Source organism: Trachymyrmex septentrionalis, unplaced genomic scaffold (assembly GCF_001594115.1).
Source record: "Trachymyrmex septentrionalis isolate Tsep2-gDNA-1 unplaced genomic scaffold, Tsep1.0 scaffold114, whole genome shotgun sequence".
Taxonomy (NCBI): Eukaryota; Metazoa; Arthropoda; class Insecta; order Hymenoptera; family Formicidae; genus Trachymyrmex; species Trachymyrmex septentrionalis.
In genome coordinates this window covers 1606998-1623348 of record NW_017304269.1, presented here as the reverse complement: position 1 = coordinate 1623348, position 16351 = coordinate 1606998, and the positions used below count along the sequence as shown (strand labels likewise).

General features: G+C 30.6%; 3 protein-coding genes across 4 annotated transcripts in view; 2 read left to right on the top strand and 1 right to left on the bottom strand.

Annotated features, from left to right (window-relative positions):
* Window positions 1-4531, top strand: part of LOC108753678 (membrane metallo-endopeptidase-like 1) — a 7195-nt gene extending 2664 nt beyond the window's left edge. The window contains exons 5-16 of the mRNA XM_018495496.1: window positions 71-205; window positions 262-457; window positions 765-926; window positions 1012-1104; window positions 1253-1438; window positions 1665-1796; window positions 1901-2083; window positions 2353-2459; window positions 2726-2922; window positions 3172-3338; window positions 3906-4055; window positions 4293-4531. Coding sequence (XP_018350998.1) covers window positions 71-205; window positions 262-457; window positions 765-926; window positions 1012-1104; window positions 1253-1438; window positions 1665-1796; window positions 1901-2083; window positions 2353-2459; window positions 2726-2922; window positions 3172-3338; window positions 3906-4055; window positions 4293-4508 — 1924 coding nt within the window. The 3' untranslated portion in view covers window positions 4509-4531. The remainder of the gene's footprint in view (window positions 1-70; window positions 206-261; window positions 458-764; window positions 927-1011; window positions 1105-1252; window positions 1439-1664; window positions 1797-1900; window positions 2084-2352; window positions 2460-2725; window positions 2923-3171; window positions 3339-3905; window positions 4056-4292) is intronic.
* Window positions 4532-5153: 622 nt separating this feature from the next.
* On the bottom strand, window positions 5154-9395 carry LOC108753671 (phosphatidylserine synthase 1). 2 transcript variants are annotated; one of them, XM_018495472.1, is made up of 6 exons: window positions 8990-9395; window positions 7619-8173; window positions 7124-7393; window positions 6587-6809; window positions 5929-5995; window positions 5163-5260 (listed from the first exon to the last, which is right to left on the bottom strand). In XM_018495472.1, the coding sequence occupies exons 1-6, from the start codon at window positions 9220-9222 to the stop codon at window positions 5205-5207; spliced, it is 1404 nt and encodes a 467-aa protein (XP_018350974.1). In that variant the 5' UTR covers window positions 9223-9395; the 3' UTR covers window positions 5163-5204. The 2 variants fall into 2 exon arrangements, with proteins under 2 accessions (XP_018350985.1, XP_018350974.1); XM_018495483.1 differs by lacking the exon at window positions 5929-5995 and having other exon boundaries at window positions 5154-5260.
* A 4519-nt stretch (window positions 9396-13914) lies between these two features.
* LOC108753209 (calponin homology domain-containing protein DDB_G0272472) overlaps window positions 13915-16351 on the top strand; it is an 18501-nt gene continuing 16064 nt past the window's right edge. The window contains exon 1 of the mRNA XM_018494618.1: window positions 13915-14159. The gene's annotated coding sequence lies outside the window, so the exon portion shown is untranslated. The remainder of the gene's footprint in view (window positions 14160-16351) is intronic.

The window sequence follows — 16351 nt, the reverse complement described above, 5'->3', positions numbered from 1 at the left end:
TTAATAAATAATATAATAAAATTAAGTCTTAATTATATATATAATATTAATGCAAGAATTAATTGTCAGCTGTAGATAGATGTAATTTTATTACAGCAAATGACGCGTTAAAAAAAATAGGAAAGTTCTATGTATCTGATACGTGGTCTGATAATTACGTCGTGAGTTTTACCAATTTATTCGCCCAATTAATGTTACATCATAGGTAAGTTCTCAGAAAGATTTATTAACATATTATTATAAATTAGAATTATTTTGCAGCGCTCTTTTATTTGATGTCGTGCCAGAATTGGATGAATATCGTCCAAACAATTTCACATTGAAAATAGGTCCTATGACGTATGAAAGTCCTTTCAAAGCGGAGCACGTGGAAGATCCCTGTTCCGAGGACAAGTTCGAGACGGAAGGGCAATACGTGAATCTCGAAATTTTGTATCATAATTATGAAAAATGCAAGGTACAAAACATTAAATTATTGCAAATTGTTTAACGAGAAAATTAAAGAATTTTATTAGTATTGAAGGAAGAAAAAGCAATTTTCCTTTTGTTTTTATAAAGCTCTTTTCCTTTCTTTATAAAATGTCCTTTCTTAATCTTTTTAATTCAATCAACTCTCTTTTTTTGGTAAGTTTTTTTTAGATTTATATAGAAAAACAAGTAGATAATTATAAAGTATAAATAAATTAAAAAGTTAATAAAATGGATTAATATAAGGAAAGCATATATATAGAAGAGTTAAATAAATAATTATTCTTTTTTCATAGAATGATACGAGCGAATTAATGAGATCCATTAGGACAACGCTAAAAGAGCTTAATGTTTTTAAGGGCTTAAATGACAGCGATTTAGAATGGAGTATACAATCTGAAAACATAGAAAAAACTGTTCATGTGATTGATTCTGTTGTAATGCAAGAATATTTTTCGGTAATTAAATATATATTACAGTTTTTTGTAACATTAACAATATTATTTTTTTATAAATAAATAGATAAAACTATTAACTCTACAGAACTTTCCGTCTAAGAGTGAAGTACGAGAGGCGTACTTGATGAACGATTACAGTAAAGTCAGTTTAGAGGATTTACAGAGCAGTAGCACATTTGTAAGTAAAAACACATAAGAATTTTAATTTCTCTGAAAAGTAAAAACAAAAAAATGTGAAATTAAGTATCTAACTCTAATCTCTTAAATTAAAGTGTTTATTACATTTTTAGCAATCTCTTATCCTTTACTTTAATCTTCTCTCGCAGGTAAATTGGGCGCAATTAATTCATTTGTTAACAGGAGTACACGTGGAAAGTAATGAGATTATTCAAGTGTATTTCCATGCCGCATTAACTAAAGGTTTACGCAAATTAGAAAAATATTCTAAAAAAAATTCTATGAGTCTTAACAATGCGATAATGGCATTATACGCGAACAAGCTTTATCACGAGGTAACTTACATGTTAAGATCATCTTTAAATATAATAAAATAAAAATATTCATATATAAATTTAAATAAAATGTAAAAAATATAAAGTAAAAGTATACAAATATAAATATTATATTACAAATAGCTTAACAAATGATGGAATTGTTTTCTAATAGTTTCATATTTTGTATTAATAAAAATTATCATTCTTTATTTTTATTGATATAATGAAATGAAATTGTTTGCAGTTGGTTTTGCCAAAGCATGATAATGTAAAGGATTATTGTCTGCATGTGGCTACCTATCTTTTACGGTTGGAAGCGTCCAATTTATATGTATCATCCTTTACTGATTACGAAATAACACAAATGAATGAAATAGTAAGTGAATTTAACTAAAATATAATAAATATAAATTTGTGTTCAATTTTTCGAATTTATAAATTACTTGTTTTTCATTTTTTGACTATTGTTTTACTCAATAGATAAAAAAGACATTCAACAACTTAAAGCAAACTTTATCAGACAAAATGCAAGAAGCACAATGGGCAAAAGAGGAAGGACGAAAAGAATTGCTAAACAAGATCAATAGTTTGAAACTCGCATTACCTGTTGTTTCCTATTTCAAGAATAGAAACTCGCTATATAATGAATATAACGTATCAGAGGTAAAAAAATATATATGTGTCATACATTAATTCTTCTTCACTATTATTTTATTAAAATAATTATTAATATTATTAAAAGCAGAATATATCTAGAAAATCTACAATAAAAACAAATATCATGAATGTATAAGGTATTTTTTAAATATTTTAACAGATTCACATAATTATTCTGAATGCTAAATTGGTTTTTTATGTTGGCATTTAATTAAAAATCATTCTGTATATCTTAATTAGTTTTAATTACGTTCTAATTGACAATCAACTTTCAGGTAATTATAAACGACAATTACTTTAACAATTCGATAATGCTATTAAAAAGATACAGAACTCTAATGTACACCGAATTAAGAAGAGAAGTTGGTGGTCCAAAGCAAATGTAAATAAAATACAAATAATTAATTCACGATTAATGAATTAATTCAATATAAATAAATTCATAAAATCCTAGATGTTTAACTGTGTAAATTTATATTTCTTTCAGATTTTTTTAGATTATTTTATTTATGTACAGACTCATATGTCTCTAGTTCAAAATTGTTATATTATTTAATTTTGAAAGCTTTTATTTTCAATTTCTTAAATTTTTCAATTTGGAAAATCTCTTGGATTCTAAATTTGTATAATTTGTAAATTACGTTACAGTTGGACATATTATGCTACGCCATTCCAATCGAAAGCCCAAGTGATTTATGCCCTAAATCTCATCGTGATTCCTTACGGTATTATCGATTGGTCTTTAATGAGTAACTTAATGAACGGCGATGAATTATCCTATTTTCTACTAGCAACCCTTGGGAATTTAATAGCTCATCAGATCGCCCATCATTTTGACACAAATGGTAAATGACTGTAATAATGTAATTATATAAATCTCATAAGTCATTAATAACTGTTAATATTCTTCATAAACTTTTTCATGGTATTCTTAGATCTCATGTATGGTTTATGTTATAATTTTTAAAAATAGAAGATTATTGCACGTAATATTGATTTTAATTGACTAAATTTATATAAATCATAAAGACTAATCTTTCTATTTTTAATTCTTTGATTACCTTTAATTTTTACAATCGTTTTCTTTGTAACAGGTATACACTATTGGAATCAAATCAGGAATGCTCAAGATTCCCTGATGTTTGAAAACGAATTTACAAATACTCACTTCGATGATTATATCAACTGTCAAAAGGAGAATCTGTATCAAGAGCCTATAAACATGACGTTACCCTTCACTGATCAAATCGTGTCCTTTAGAGTAAGTTGAGTTGTTCAATCCTTAATACACATGACTGAGTGCATTTCTTTTCTTTGAAATACTAGCACCAAATAATTAGTTATAATATCTACACATAATTTCTTTTAATACACACTTTATAAATATTTTCTAAAAATGTTAAAATGTGTATATAAGAATCACTTAAAAATTTTTGTTACTTAAAAGTGATGAAAATTAATTTGAGAAATGAACGGCCCTTCGTGTGTAGCAAAGGATCGAAAAATCATTGTGGAATGTCAAACTAAAGATGAATTTTATAATGCAATTTTCCTGACTGTACTCTCTAAAATCTTTAGAGTAGAATCTCACTCTAAACAGTGAGAATTGAGCCAGTCTTTCAAAGAGTGGCTCGATTTTCAAAGTGAGATTCACTGTAAAAGTTTAAGAAAAGAAAAAATAAGATACAATAAATAACAAAATTGGAGAAGGGATTGTTAGAAACACTTTGTGTAGTAAAATTTAATACAATAAGTGTACTTTTTTTGCGTAATGCTTGATTTATTGAATCATTCGCAGACGCAAAATGTACATTTGTAAATATTCTAGATTCCACGGTTGACCTTGAACGAGCGGTTGTCTGAAATTATAGGACTCAGACTAGCCTATGATACTTTGGCTCTTACAATGTCGAATACGAAGAGACTACCATGGATACAACTCCGCATCGACCAATTATTCTACCTCGCCTACGCTCAGGTACTGTTCTCACAGTTCGTTTTACATTAACAGCAGTTTTATTTTATGGAGGTCCCTCGAGATATTCTGGAGAATCCTGTGGTTCTCAGATCTTCAGAAATTTTGAATGTTTTCAATAATAAAATCCAAAGATTTGCGAAGATCACGGTTGATTCTGTTTCCTCGAAACTTTCACCGTCATCGAGTCGTCCCAGATAATTAACACTTATTAATACTTTTGTATCTCTATCGTTGCAGATGTATTGCACGAAGATGTCACTCACATCGTCGTATGTCTCCTTGCACGAGAGCGAGAACCTGCCTAGCCGGATCCGCGTGTTCGTCTCCGCATCAAACGACAAGTTCCTTGCCAAGGCGTGGAATTGCCCGCTCGGCTCGCAGATTGCACCCAACGACGTTTGCAACGTGTTCCCATACATAGAGATTAAAGAGACCTCGATGATTCCGGAATGAGAATCATTCTCGGAAAAGAATGGCACCCACGGACATTACGCTATAGCAAATGAGTCATACGATTAGTCGAGAAACGTGCTAATCGATGGACACAGAAACAAAACTCGGATTCATCCACTCTGCAAGATTCGCGTATAAACATTTTTAAGATTCGATTATTAAGTTATGAAATCGGAAGTTTCATGCGGTTGATGCGTAAACCTGTTTCTATAATTTTAAAATCTAAAAAAGATATTAGAAAATGTGCTTTGCTTCTGTATCCTTCAATACATAAAAGAGATTCTCATTTACGTACAATAAAAACGTATGTCTTAAGTTTAAAAGCAATGCTTCGATGAACACGTTGCCGCATCGTTTGTGAGGTAACGTTATAATTAACGTTGGAAAGAAAAAAGTAAGCGAACAACGTAATCGCTGAATGAATATGAATAAATGAATCAATAAACAGTTTTTACGCGATATTCACATTGAATTTGATCGAACGCTAAATTGGAACGTCCACCGATCAATAATAACAATAATATTCTTCATTCATTCTGAGGAACAAAAGTAACACTTTGGAGACCACTTGTCATCACGTCACAAAGAATCGGACGCATTAATCATTCATTCTACTCTTGCGCGCAATTGTATTCGACTAGAAAGTATAATGAGTGTCTTCAGTTCACCATCAAGCGGTTCTTTTCACTCTTCTTTTCATAGTTTCTTCTTATCCAATTCCTCCACGGATTTCGTACGACGAGCCATATTCCCTGAAATAAACACATTTGTAAATGACACATAAAAATTACCGCTCCGATGTTGACTGAGTTGTGGCATTTGATTAAGAATTCTTTTTAAAAATCTCAATTTGGGAAGTATAATAGATATAAAAAAAAAAGAATTATATAAAAATATTGAAAAAAGAAATATAATTAAAAACACAGAATTACTTAATGACTGATTTCTCTAATCTGAATAAAATTTTTTTTACGCTTTATTATATTTATATTTTAAAATTTAAAGAAAAGATCCAAGAATTTAATAAGTTTTAGAAATTTTAGTTACAAAAATTACAGTATTTTATGACTCAGAAAGTCTACATTTTTTAAAATGCAAAAATCTGAAACTCAAGAATCTAATATTCAAAGATGTGAAATTCTAAAAGTCAAATTTAAAATAAAAGCATCCAGTCCTCATAAAAAATAATTTTGTAATTTATCCAAATGATTAATCATATTTTCATTATTTTAAGTTGTCAATAAAAATAAAATATTCGAGTTATATAGGATATTACATGAACAAATCACGAACAAATTTCGGGCAGTAACAGTGATAAGAATGGCAGTAGCAATGAACGATTAATCAAGTGTCGCAAACTCAGATTGTTGCAAGTTATGAAGCGATTACATATTGTATGATGTAATCAATTAACACATACCGCTTACATCCGTATCAAACTTGCTTAGATGGGAGACTGACCGTCTTATAGTGGTTTTCTTTCCCGTCTGTAGTGATGCATTTAAAAGGAGCAACAAAAGTTAGTTATCAAAATTAATTAACTGTGGACGAACAATATTTATTTAAGTGACACAAATCGCTGTGTAAGTTTCTCCCAAAAAAAAAAAAGAAGGATCTCGTACTAATTATATAGAAAATTATTGCTATTATCCCGGTGAAGTGAGTTAGTTTTCACATATAATGTAACTTACAATGTGGTATAAAATAAAAGATGTCTAAACACAAGACTTAATAATAAATAATTTTTTAGCTATGATATTAAAGATGCTCCATAAGCAGTTGAGCAGAAGTTTTACACTGATGTACCGTAGTTCAAAACTGTTCATTATTAAGGCTTGTGTTTATGAGATCTTATGTTCATCACATTACAACAACATTTAAATATGAAAATTAAGTCATTTCATTACAACCCAATTTTCCATATAATTAATACAGAATTCTTTATATGTGATACTTTCGTTCCAAATTATTATGCAATCATTATTCTTTTTCTCTGAGAGTAAAAATACTGTAGTAATATTTTTCTTAAATCCTATTCCTAAAAGTTTACAGAGACATTAAAATCTGTTGGTATCTACCTCAAAGTACTGGTGCCACAAAACACAGCCATAGACACAGAGAACAGAGACTAGAGACTGACAAAGCAGCCAAAGGAGGATATTGAGAGCTTGAGTGCGTTCAAACAGGGCTGCACCATGGCGTATACACAGTAAAGCTTCTGTCACCATAATTGCCCCATAAACCCAACACTGAGTTCCCACTCGACTGCACGTCGGATCAGTTACGTACATATAATACTGCCTGCAATTACAATGCATTTATGACAACAAATATTTCAACCGCACGCTCAATATTCAAATTTTTTTAAATTTATTAGATCAATTTGTTAATATGTACGATAATATTAGATTAGAAAATTTAAAATATCAATTACACACCCACTTTTATATTAGTATAATTTAATTCACAAATTATATATAATACTTAATAAGATTACATCTTGAAATATTACAATTCTGAAATTTCAATATTCATGTATTGTATATGATACAAATTTTAAAATTTGAAAAACTAATCTTATTTATATTGTTAAAATTTGTGTTCTTTCCACTTACCTAACGGATGGTGCGACTATAACGCCGACCAATACTAATCTGGTGACAACAAATGGATGGGATGGAGGAAACTCATAGACGTGCTTCAAGAAGAACGTATTCAGCTCGGAAACTTGCCAGAATATCACTAGCTGGCATAAAGCAACCAGTCGCATATGTGTGCAAGTTGGATCCAGCCATCTAACAGATGTCCAACTGCCAGGAGTAAACTGCAACATTGCTCTCTTCAGCTTCCCAGTGGTGCTCTCAATGTCACGAATACTGACCCACCTGTATTTAAGAAAGTATTTAAGTTAAAAGATTCAGTACTATTCAATTCTTCATTGAAAAAAAAAGAAAAAACTTCTTTCTGTATGAAATAAAGATACAATTTTTCTATAAAAAAAGAATTCTGAATAGAAAGAATATACTTTGCGCAGTAAAATAAATTTTTTATTATAATAAATAATGAAAATTTGAAAGACGTAGAACTCAAGACTTGAATTAAATTCTTACTTGTATTCCCTCATCTCCAATATGGAGCAAATTTTCAGGCCAACCCAGATACCCAATCCATTGCACACTAAAACGTCGAGAATCAAGGCGTCCCACCAGCACTCGATAAAGTTTGGCAATAAATGAGCAAAGGCAATCTCTGTCACCTCCCACATGACGCTGATGGCCCAAAGGATACCAAGATGACGAATTAAGATGGCCTTGAAGGCCCAGCCAAGAAAATGTGCCAGCGCGAATACGTCCAAGTGATTCCAGATCCTTTCCACTGTGACATCCGAGCAGTTGACACCATACTCCTTGTCCATATCAATGTGGAAGGAAGCTAAACCAGGATCTACCCATACCAGGATTCTCCTGACTGTCTTATAGTTTTGGAACAACAAGAACAGCAGACCCATCAAATAGAGTACGCTGCAGCCGAATACTATCCGCCATACCACAGGATGAGGCCTAGTGAATGGACCATTGGGGAATGTCAGGACAGATATGATGAGGAAGAAGAAAATGACGCACAATATACCCGCCCACATGTTGTCCTCTACATTGGTGGTATTCCTGAAAGAAATATTTTTAGATGTAACAATATTCTATGTATTCCAAAGATACGACAAAATTTTGTATAATCTTTGAATTCCATTTACATAAATTTTCTTGCTGACTGAATTATAAACAGTGATTGAAATCGGAATAATCCAAAATTGATTTGTGTTTATCAGTCATAATAAACACGTAAAAACTGATACATATTTATCCATATCTGCTATATAAAATATTATAATTAATAATACAAGCTAAATTAAACTCAATTAAAAAAAAATTTCTAATAACAATCATAACTGCTGTCTAAATAAGAATATAAAAATATTAAGCAGAAACCAGTACAACCAGTTACATAATACATAATACAGTTAAGCTAAATAGAAGCATAATCATGAATGGCTTATAATAGATAAGCCAAGGACAAATTAAAATCATACTGTAATATATAGAATTACTTACACATCTTTATAGAAAAAATTCGAATAAAACCTTTTTATCCGGCATTTTATTGCACATAAATTAAAATTTTCATATATATGATAACATATGAGTTGCATTATTCAAACACAATATTCAGTCATTGTCAAGGTATTTCAGGCGATTATCTTATCAAAATTAGATATTGATTTTCACATACCAGGTATAAATCTAATTAACATTCAAATGAAATTTCTTCAACCACTTGCGTCATGTGGTTTTTTTAATCAAAATACATTTTTACATCGCTAAGGAAAACAAGAGGAAAGAGTCAAAAGAAATTAAGATGAGATATAATCCGCAAGAATTCTAAAGAATCAAAGGGCCATGAATCAAAGTGAGGCCATTGTCTACCTGGTGAATGCAGAATATATAACGGCGCCAATGGAGATAAGTAATAGGGTGATTGTGTGCGGTTTATAGAAGAACTCGAGGGAGATGTCGTCGACCGGCCTCTCGTTGATGCTCGGGAAGCTGTCGGTCCCGGTGCGGAGTCTGTACTCCTCGGCATGATCGGCGACGGTGTTGGCGACTGTATTAGCGACGGTGGTCGCCTTAAAATCGCCCTCCTGCATTGCTGTCGCCATCCTTCCACAATACTCTCTGCTTCAGTCTCGTTCGACCACCATCGGCAAACAGACACGTGTAATTCTCGCGCCGTATCCGTCTTTTGCATGAACGCGAACACGCCTGCGATCCACGATCGAGTTGGATTGATTCGCGTGAACTTGGGTGCGCATGCGGTGCATTAACACTCGCTCGGCGGCAATCGCGCGCAACTTCACGCCGGTGGGCGCGCGCGATTGGCGGCGAACGAGACAACATGACGCGGACGAACAATGGCGACATACGGAGACAAGAGTCGAAAGCGTGAGACTCGCGCATTACAGTGGGGGTGGGAAACGGCGGCAAGAGGCTTTATACTTAATAGAACGGTTAGATATATTATTCTTGCGGACTTTTATACCTTCCGATTGTTATTCACTATGTCATATTAGCTTGCATTAGCTATGTCAATTAGGCAACAATTACCCATTGACTGATAGAAGAGAGATATTTTACTGTGTTACAATTGAACAGAGATAAGTATAACGATTGGAAAGTTACTTAATTGTAACGTCGTCACTTTTTATAATAATGAATATAATGACTTGGTATAATGATTTTACATTTTTTCAGTAACGATAATACGAGAAAAAATCACTTTTGAAAAAAGAAATTCATAATTACTATATGCATCATTTATTTTAAAAAAGTAACAGCTTTTGTGTGTGTTTTTGATAAAAGAATTCTTTTATATCTAAGATGATATGAGATGAAGATAATAGATAATCTAATAATTTAGGTAAAGATAAGATGTAGCAATTTCTTCAAGATGATTATTTAAAACAAGCTGTTACTTTTGCTAATGAATAATGCATATTATAACAAATCTTTTTTCAAATTATTGTTGCCGATATGAGAAAAATAAAAAAAAATTAAAGTCTAAATCGTTATTATAAAAAAGTAAGAGGCACACAAAAAAACTTACGCAGTAAAACATAAGCAATAGAAAATCCAATATATTGATTTATTTATTCCCTTATGGAAAAATGTGTTCAAAATTGTTCGAAATATAATCAAAATGTAAATCCGAATTCGTCATAAATTTCTCTGAAAATTGTCGAAATGTATAAATTCGAATAGTTACAGATAAAATGAGATACTTTCGGTCAAATTTCGGCAATATTGTCTTTGTCAGAATTTATTTTTTATATTTTTCGGACAAACTCTGACAAATTTTTTCCATCATGGAATTGCTTATATGTCTTACTGCAACTTAAGTTTTTCTGCCATGACCCTAATAGTAATACGATAATGGCATACTACAAATAAAGTGTTATTTCTCTACAGTTGAAGTATACATACATATAGTATAACACGCAAGGTTATTAATGTCTTCCTTATAAAAAATTCTGCATGCATGAATATGTATAAATATGTATAAACATAAATATTCATATACGTGTATAATCATATATGAAATATGTCCACACGTGTTCATACATCCCTCCTTCTTTTGTAAAATTACTTTTTAGTGTAATAGAAATAATAATTATAGTAATGTGAAAACATTAAAAATAATTAAAAGGATAATTTTCACACTATTTGTTTTAGAAAAAGTCAAATTTGAAGAAATATATAAAAATATTACTTATGTATAATTATATATAAAATTATACATAATTGTGTACGAGCAATTTTTTTTACATTTTTCCAAACTTGTTTCTTTTTTAAACGAACAATGTGAGAATTATCCCTTTAATTATCTTTATGTTTTCACGTTGCTATTATTATTTCTATCTTACACTAAAAACTAATTTTACGAAAGAAAAAAAAGATGTATGAACATATTTTAAATATGTATGAACATATTTTATGTAATATGATTATATATGTTTATGAATATTTACATATGTTTATATTTGTACATATTCATGCATGAAAAATTTTTTGCTGGATTATTATATACATATTCTGTGTATAATATGTGTAGAAGTGCATATATATCAGAAGATATTTTTTATATACGCTCCGATAAGAGTTTAAATTCAAATTCAGGCATTAAAAAAAATTATCGTGATAAACTTGTATTACACATAATATGTATTATATGTATATAGTATAGTTAATAAATATATTAAATATATACGTGTAATAAATTGAAGTATAATTAATATCTCAAGCAGACGTTTAAAATCTACATTTGAAAAACGTTAATTGAAACGTTTTTATGTTGTATAAAAATGTTAAATTATTATTAATGTTAAATGTATGTTTATTAACCCGTAATAAGAAAACATATTTTTTGTGATACTAAAAAAACATAAATCCTTGAGACTCTCTCTATATAATAGTTTTTTGTTATTTTAGTTTTAAAATTTTCAATCATACATGAAATTGCATACTTAAACTTAACATAAATATAGAGTACGATAATTAGCCTACACAAATAAAAAATGAGATTGTAAAATTATTCCAAATAATAATACTATTTAAAAATTAGGAAAAAACTCTAAGATCACCAGGATCTATACGTTTCAATTTTTCAAGATTGAATAATACGCTTTTTTAACATTTATTAAATAGTTTAATAAACATATTAAATTTTAAAGTTTATTTTACAGTTTATATCTATTAAACATATTTTGAAAATATCTGCGTTGCTTGGGATTGATACTATATATATATATATATACATACATAATTTATAATGCAAAATAATGGGAAGCATAAAGATTTTTGTAAATTTACATAAATGAATAAAGACGACATATAATCGTCTTGATCAGTGAGTCAGTTTAAGACACCATTATCTCTTGCAGAGATTAAACTAAACATTTTATTATTATATATTATTGGTCGAGATGCTCCTAACCTGGACTCGTCACTTATGTTTTTATATGCAGCCATAGGTATGTTGTATCATATATGTATATACATATATTATAAATGTAGATGTCAATTATAGACATATAATGTCAATGTGTGCGATTTTTAGAAGCTTCGCTTCTCATCATATCGAATTCTTATATATTGATCTGTTTTTTATAGTTAAATTTTTTGCACTTTCAACTTTTTCCTCCCTTCAACGTTTAATTGTACTATTATCTTTTTTATTTTAAGTACGAAAATTTACGCAGCATAAATGAGAAGCGATAATTTGTATTAAACCAAAAATATGAAAGTTATTTTACTTAGTTCAATCGCTTACAATACAAACGTAAAATTTCGCACTTTAATGTAATGTAATCCAATATTCAGCTGTAAAAAATTTAAATATCCTATAAAAAAATCTTTAAATGTCTTATAAAAAAACCAACTCATTTGCGTGCTTCCAATAATAATAGATTCTATTCGATTTCTGTAATCAATTTGCTATCATATTCTGCTACTACATTCTATTATAATTCTATTATAATTCTAGTCTATTGAGAGACTCGATCTTGTCATTATTTGTGCATAATAACTAATAGTTTATTTATAATTTGAAAAAGAACTAATCGAATACTCTTTTATTTTAAGGGCAATAATCTAATCTTACAAAATTAAAAAAACGCAATAATCTTATCTCATACATGCGGAAATCCGGATAGCGGATCTAAATGCGCAATAAAAAGGCTACGTATGAAAACAAGGATCAGTCGCGAATCCCGTTGTATACAAGGTAAAAATTGATTGAAGACCACGAAAGGAGTAAATTGTAGCAAATCGCGCCACTTTTGTCGTAGACGCACCCCACCCAGAGTGAAAAGACGACAATGTCGGATTCCTGGCGAAACCAGTCGCGAACGTTCCGCCCATATTTGGGACACACTTTTTTTTACGCGGCAAAGCACGGCGCGACCGCGCAACGGTCGCGACATCCCACACACTCCTTGAAGAATGCAGTCATATGATTCATCCGGAATAATTGTTTTTTTTCTTTTTTAAGACGGTTCTAACGGTTAGCCATCCGAATATAATGCGCGATCCATTGATGCGCACTGACGACTCTTTCCAGTGTCGTAAAAGAGTAATGAAATTTACATAGCATATACTATATATAATATATTTAAATATTATTTAAATCGGTAACAAATTATGCATAAAATCGTCCATCATAAGCCGATCAATTTCATTTTTATTGAAATTTTCGGGAAAGACGTTGGAAGAATTAATCACTCGGGAAAAACGTTTTATATATAATTACATATAATTAAGTATGTAAAATTATATATAATTACGTATATAGGATTTTTCCGGGGCAATAAATTCGTAAATCGCAGAGACTATAAATAAGAACAAAATTCCAGAATATTATAAAATCAATAACTAAAAAGATTTATAAAAGATAGATCTCAAAATTATTATTATTATTGTCTTAATTGACACTCATTACAATGATAAATTTTATTCGATATCTAAATTCAGGTGTGGCATTTAAAAAATTAACGATAAATGTATCAGCAGCACTTTTCGCAATCAGTAAAACAAAAAAAAGCTTTTTGAAGAATAAAAATAGAAAATACAAAAAAATGAGACAAATGGACCAACATGTGATGCGGGAACAGTCGCCGAATTAATCGAGAACAGTTTGGCGAATGCACACGGCGGTACACGGCCGACAACGTTCAACGGTTCAAACGGGCCAATCAGCGCGAGGCGGCACCGCTGGCGAGCCAATGAAATGGTCGTGCTGGCGACGGCTCGTTCAACCTCGGCAACGTTCGACCGCCCTCGGCGACTCGAATACCGCACAAAGGCGCCGCGCGATAAAAGCAGCGTACGAAGCGACCGGTTTGGTATACATACACGACGACTCGATTCGTTCTGTCCCGTCGCGTCGGCGTCGTATTTGGTGCATCTGGTTTTATCCGTATTGCGAACGAGTTTACGTCCGTGATTCGTGAATCGACAGGCCCGTCATCGAATCGGACTCGGAGAGTTGAGAGAGCTGCAACGTTTCTTGTTCCGCGAGAGAAGGATAACGAGAAGGAAGCAGGTAAATGTTTTCCCTTCGCCCTTTTTCCGACGCAAACAAAGAGACGCCTCCGACCTTCGCGCCACGATTTATTGAAGCGACGCGTCGGCATGCTTTCTAGAGAGTTGATCTGTGAGCATAATTAGGATATCGTTTTTCGTCTATCGCTTTTTGTATTTAAGACGATAAGGTTTTGTGATGCATTCCGTTATTGCTTCTTTTCGGATTATGTAAACAAAGGTGGTTATTAATGGCTTTTGAACGATGACAGGAAATCATGGCGGAACGTTTGTAAATAAAAAGTCTTAGGCTTTTGTTTATTTTTATCGAGGTAGAAATTGGAATATACCAGGACGTAAAATTCATTGATTTGTTTTGTAAAGTATCTTTAATTTATACGTTTAGGTTTGTGTTTTACATATTGTGGTTATTTAGTAAATTCGTTGTGGACAAAGGAATATATAGGGTATTTCAAACAACCTTTTGCCTTTTCTCATTTCCAACCAATTCATTATTAGTTTATTTAAGTAACGATAAATTGACGGTATAATTGACTTAATCCTTCATGGTTTAACATTTTTTTTCACTGCTTTCCTGCTCTATAACTGGGTGCTTCTTATATTTTTCAAAGTGTTTTTGGCGCTTTAAAAAATCTGAAAAAATTCTGGTACACTTTCAACATTCAAGCATAATTTTACAATTATATGACTTGAAACATTTTCACTTTTTTTGTATGTGTCCGAATTTGAGATAGAATAATTCAAAATTGAAAATTCGGAGTCTTCAAAGCTCCAGTTAGACCAAGAAAGAGTTAATTAATTAAATAATTGAAGCAAAATATTTAAACAATTACAATTTGAAATAGGACTTATGAGAGAATAACTCTAATTAAATTTGTAGAATTCCTATTTTCAGTCAAAGTAGATCTTAAAATATTTGATATTTATACATTGACTGTTAGGATTAATTAAACTGTTTGATCATTTAAGAAATTAATTTTTTTTAAAGTTAATATATATATATATTTTTTTTTCTCAATTCTTGTTTAGGTGCTTTTCAACAAAAGATACAGATAATGCAGTTTAATATGGTAATAATGGAATCATTTCATTCTTATTGTCTTCCAATATTAAACAAAGATTAAATGATCACTGTGTTGCATTGTATCTTTTGCTGGAAATATAGTTTTAAGATTTTGGAAAAAACCATTTTTTTTTCTATTTTCCATGGATTTTCTCGGTCCTTCCTTTCTTAAGGATAGCAAAATTCATTGGAAAAATTTATATGTTCGTAAAATTTGCCATATTTGCTTCTTTCCGAAAAGAAAATAATTTTAGTTTTCTTTCTATAATTTGAAAAAAGCGGTTTTTTTAGAATTATAACTGAAAACTGAATTTTAAAAAGATATTTTTAATGCGACGGAGCATGTTCAAGTAAATAATGATAGCCACTAGATGTCGCTATATAATCTATCTTGACCGTCTTATAAGGCCTGTTCCTCTTCTATACCACATAGCTGAACTTCTCTTTTTCTTGCACGATTCACCTTTCTCCTTTTTCTTTTCACATTGTAGAGAAGGAGACAGAAGATGGATCATGCAAGAAGTTCAGTGCTGAAGTATGGAAAGAGGACACCTTAATGTCCTTAATAATTATCTTATACACCATGTTATACACTGAACTATCCAAGCAGAACAACAAGTCACGATAACATCGTTAGTCAAAATGACATTAAAATAAACCAGAAATGATTGAAAAATGACTCAATAATCATTTTGAAGTCATTTTCACATCATGATCATTTTGATATCATAATGATTCGTTCTGCTTGAGTACAGTCTACGTCGCATAAAATAATAAAAAAGGATGTTTCAATCACTTTGAATCATACAGAATAAAACATATTTTTGTGATAAAAAAATTAATAGCATAATATGATATTAATTAGGACGATCTAATTATTATTTTCTTTATTTGTTTATTGGGAATTCTTGTCACACTACAAAATTTGTTAGAGCTCCGACTTTAAATGATACCTAGAAAGTTTGTTTGATGATAGAAATTTTTCATACATTTACTTTTATGTAGCTAATGTAGCAATATACATAGTTATGTAACATACGTTTAATGTACGTTTTGAGAATTCGTAAACGTTTTTACGGTTTTTGTTTCCATTATTTATCATAAAAAAAAAAGCAATTAATAAAGCGTCT

Excerpts from the sequence above, each read along its gene's own strand:
- LOC108753671 (XM_018495472.1), bottom strand. The coding sequence starts at position 9,222 with ATGGCGACAGCAATGCAGGAGGGCGATTTTAAGGCGACCACCGTCGCT. Across the intron at positions 5,996-6,586 it reads TGTGGCACCAGTACTTTGAG|ACGGGAAAGAAAACCACTAT; the intron begins GTAGATACCAAC and ends GCATCACTACAG. Across the intron at positions 5,261-5,928 it reads GTTTGATACGGATGTAAGCG|GGAATATGGCTCGTCGTACG; the intron begins GTATGTGTTAAT and ends TGTTTATTTCAG.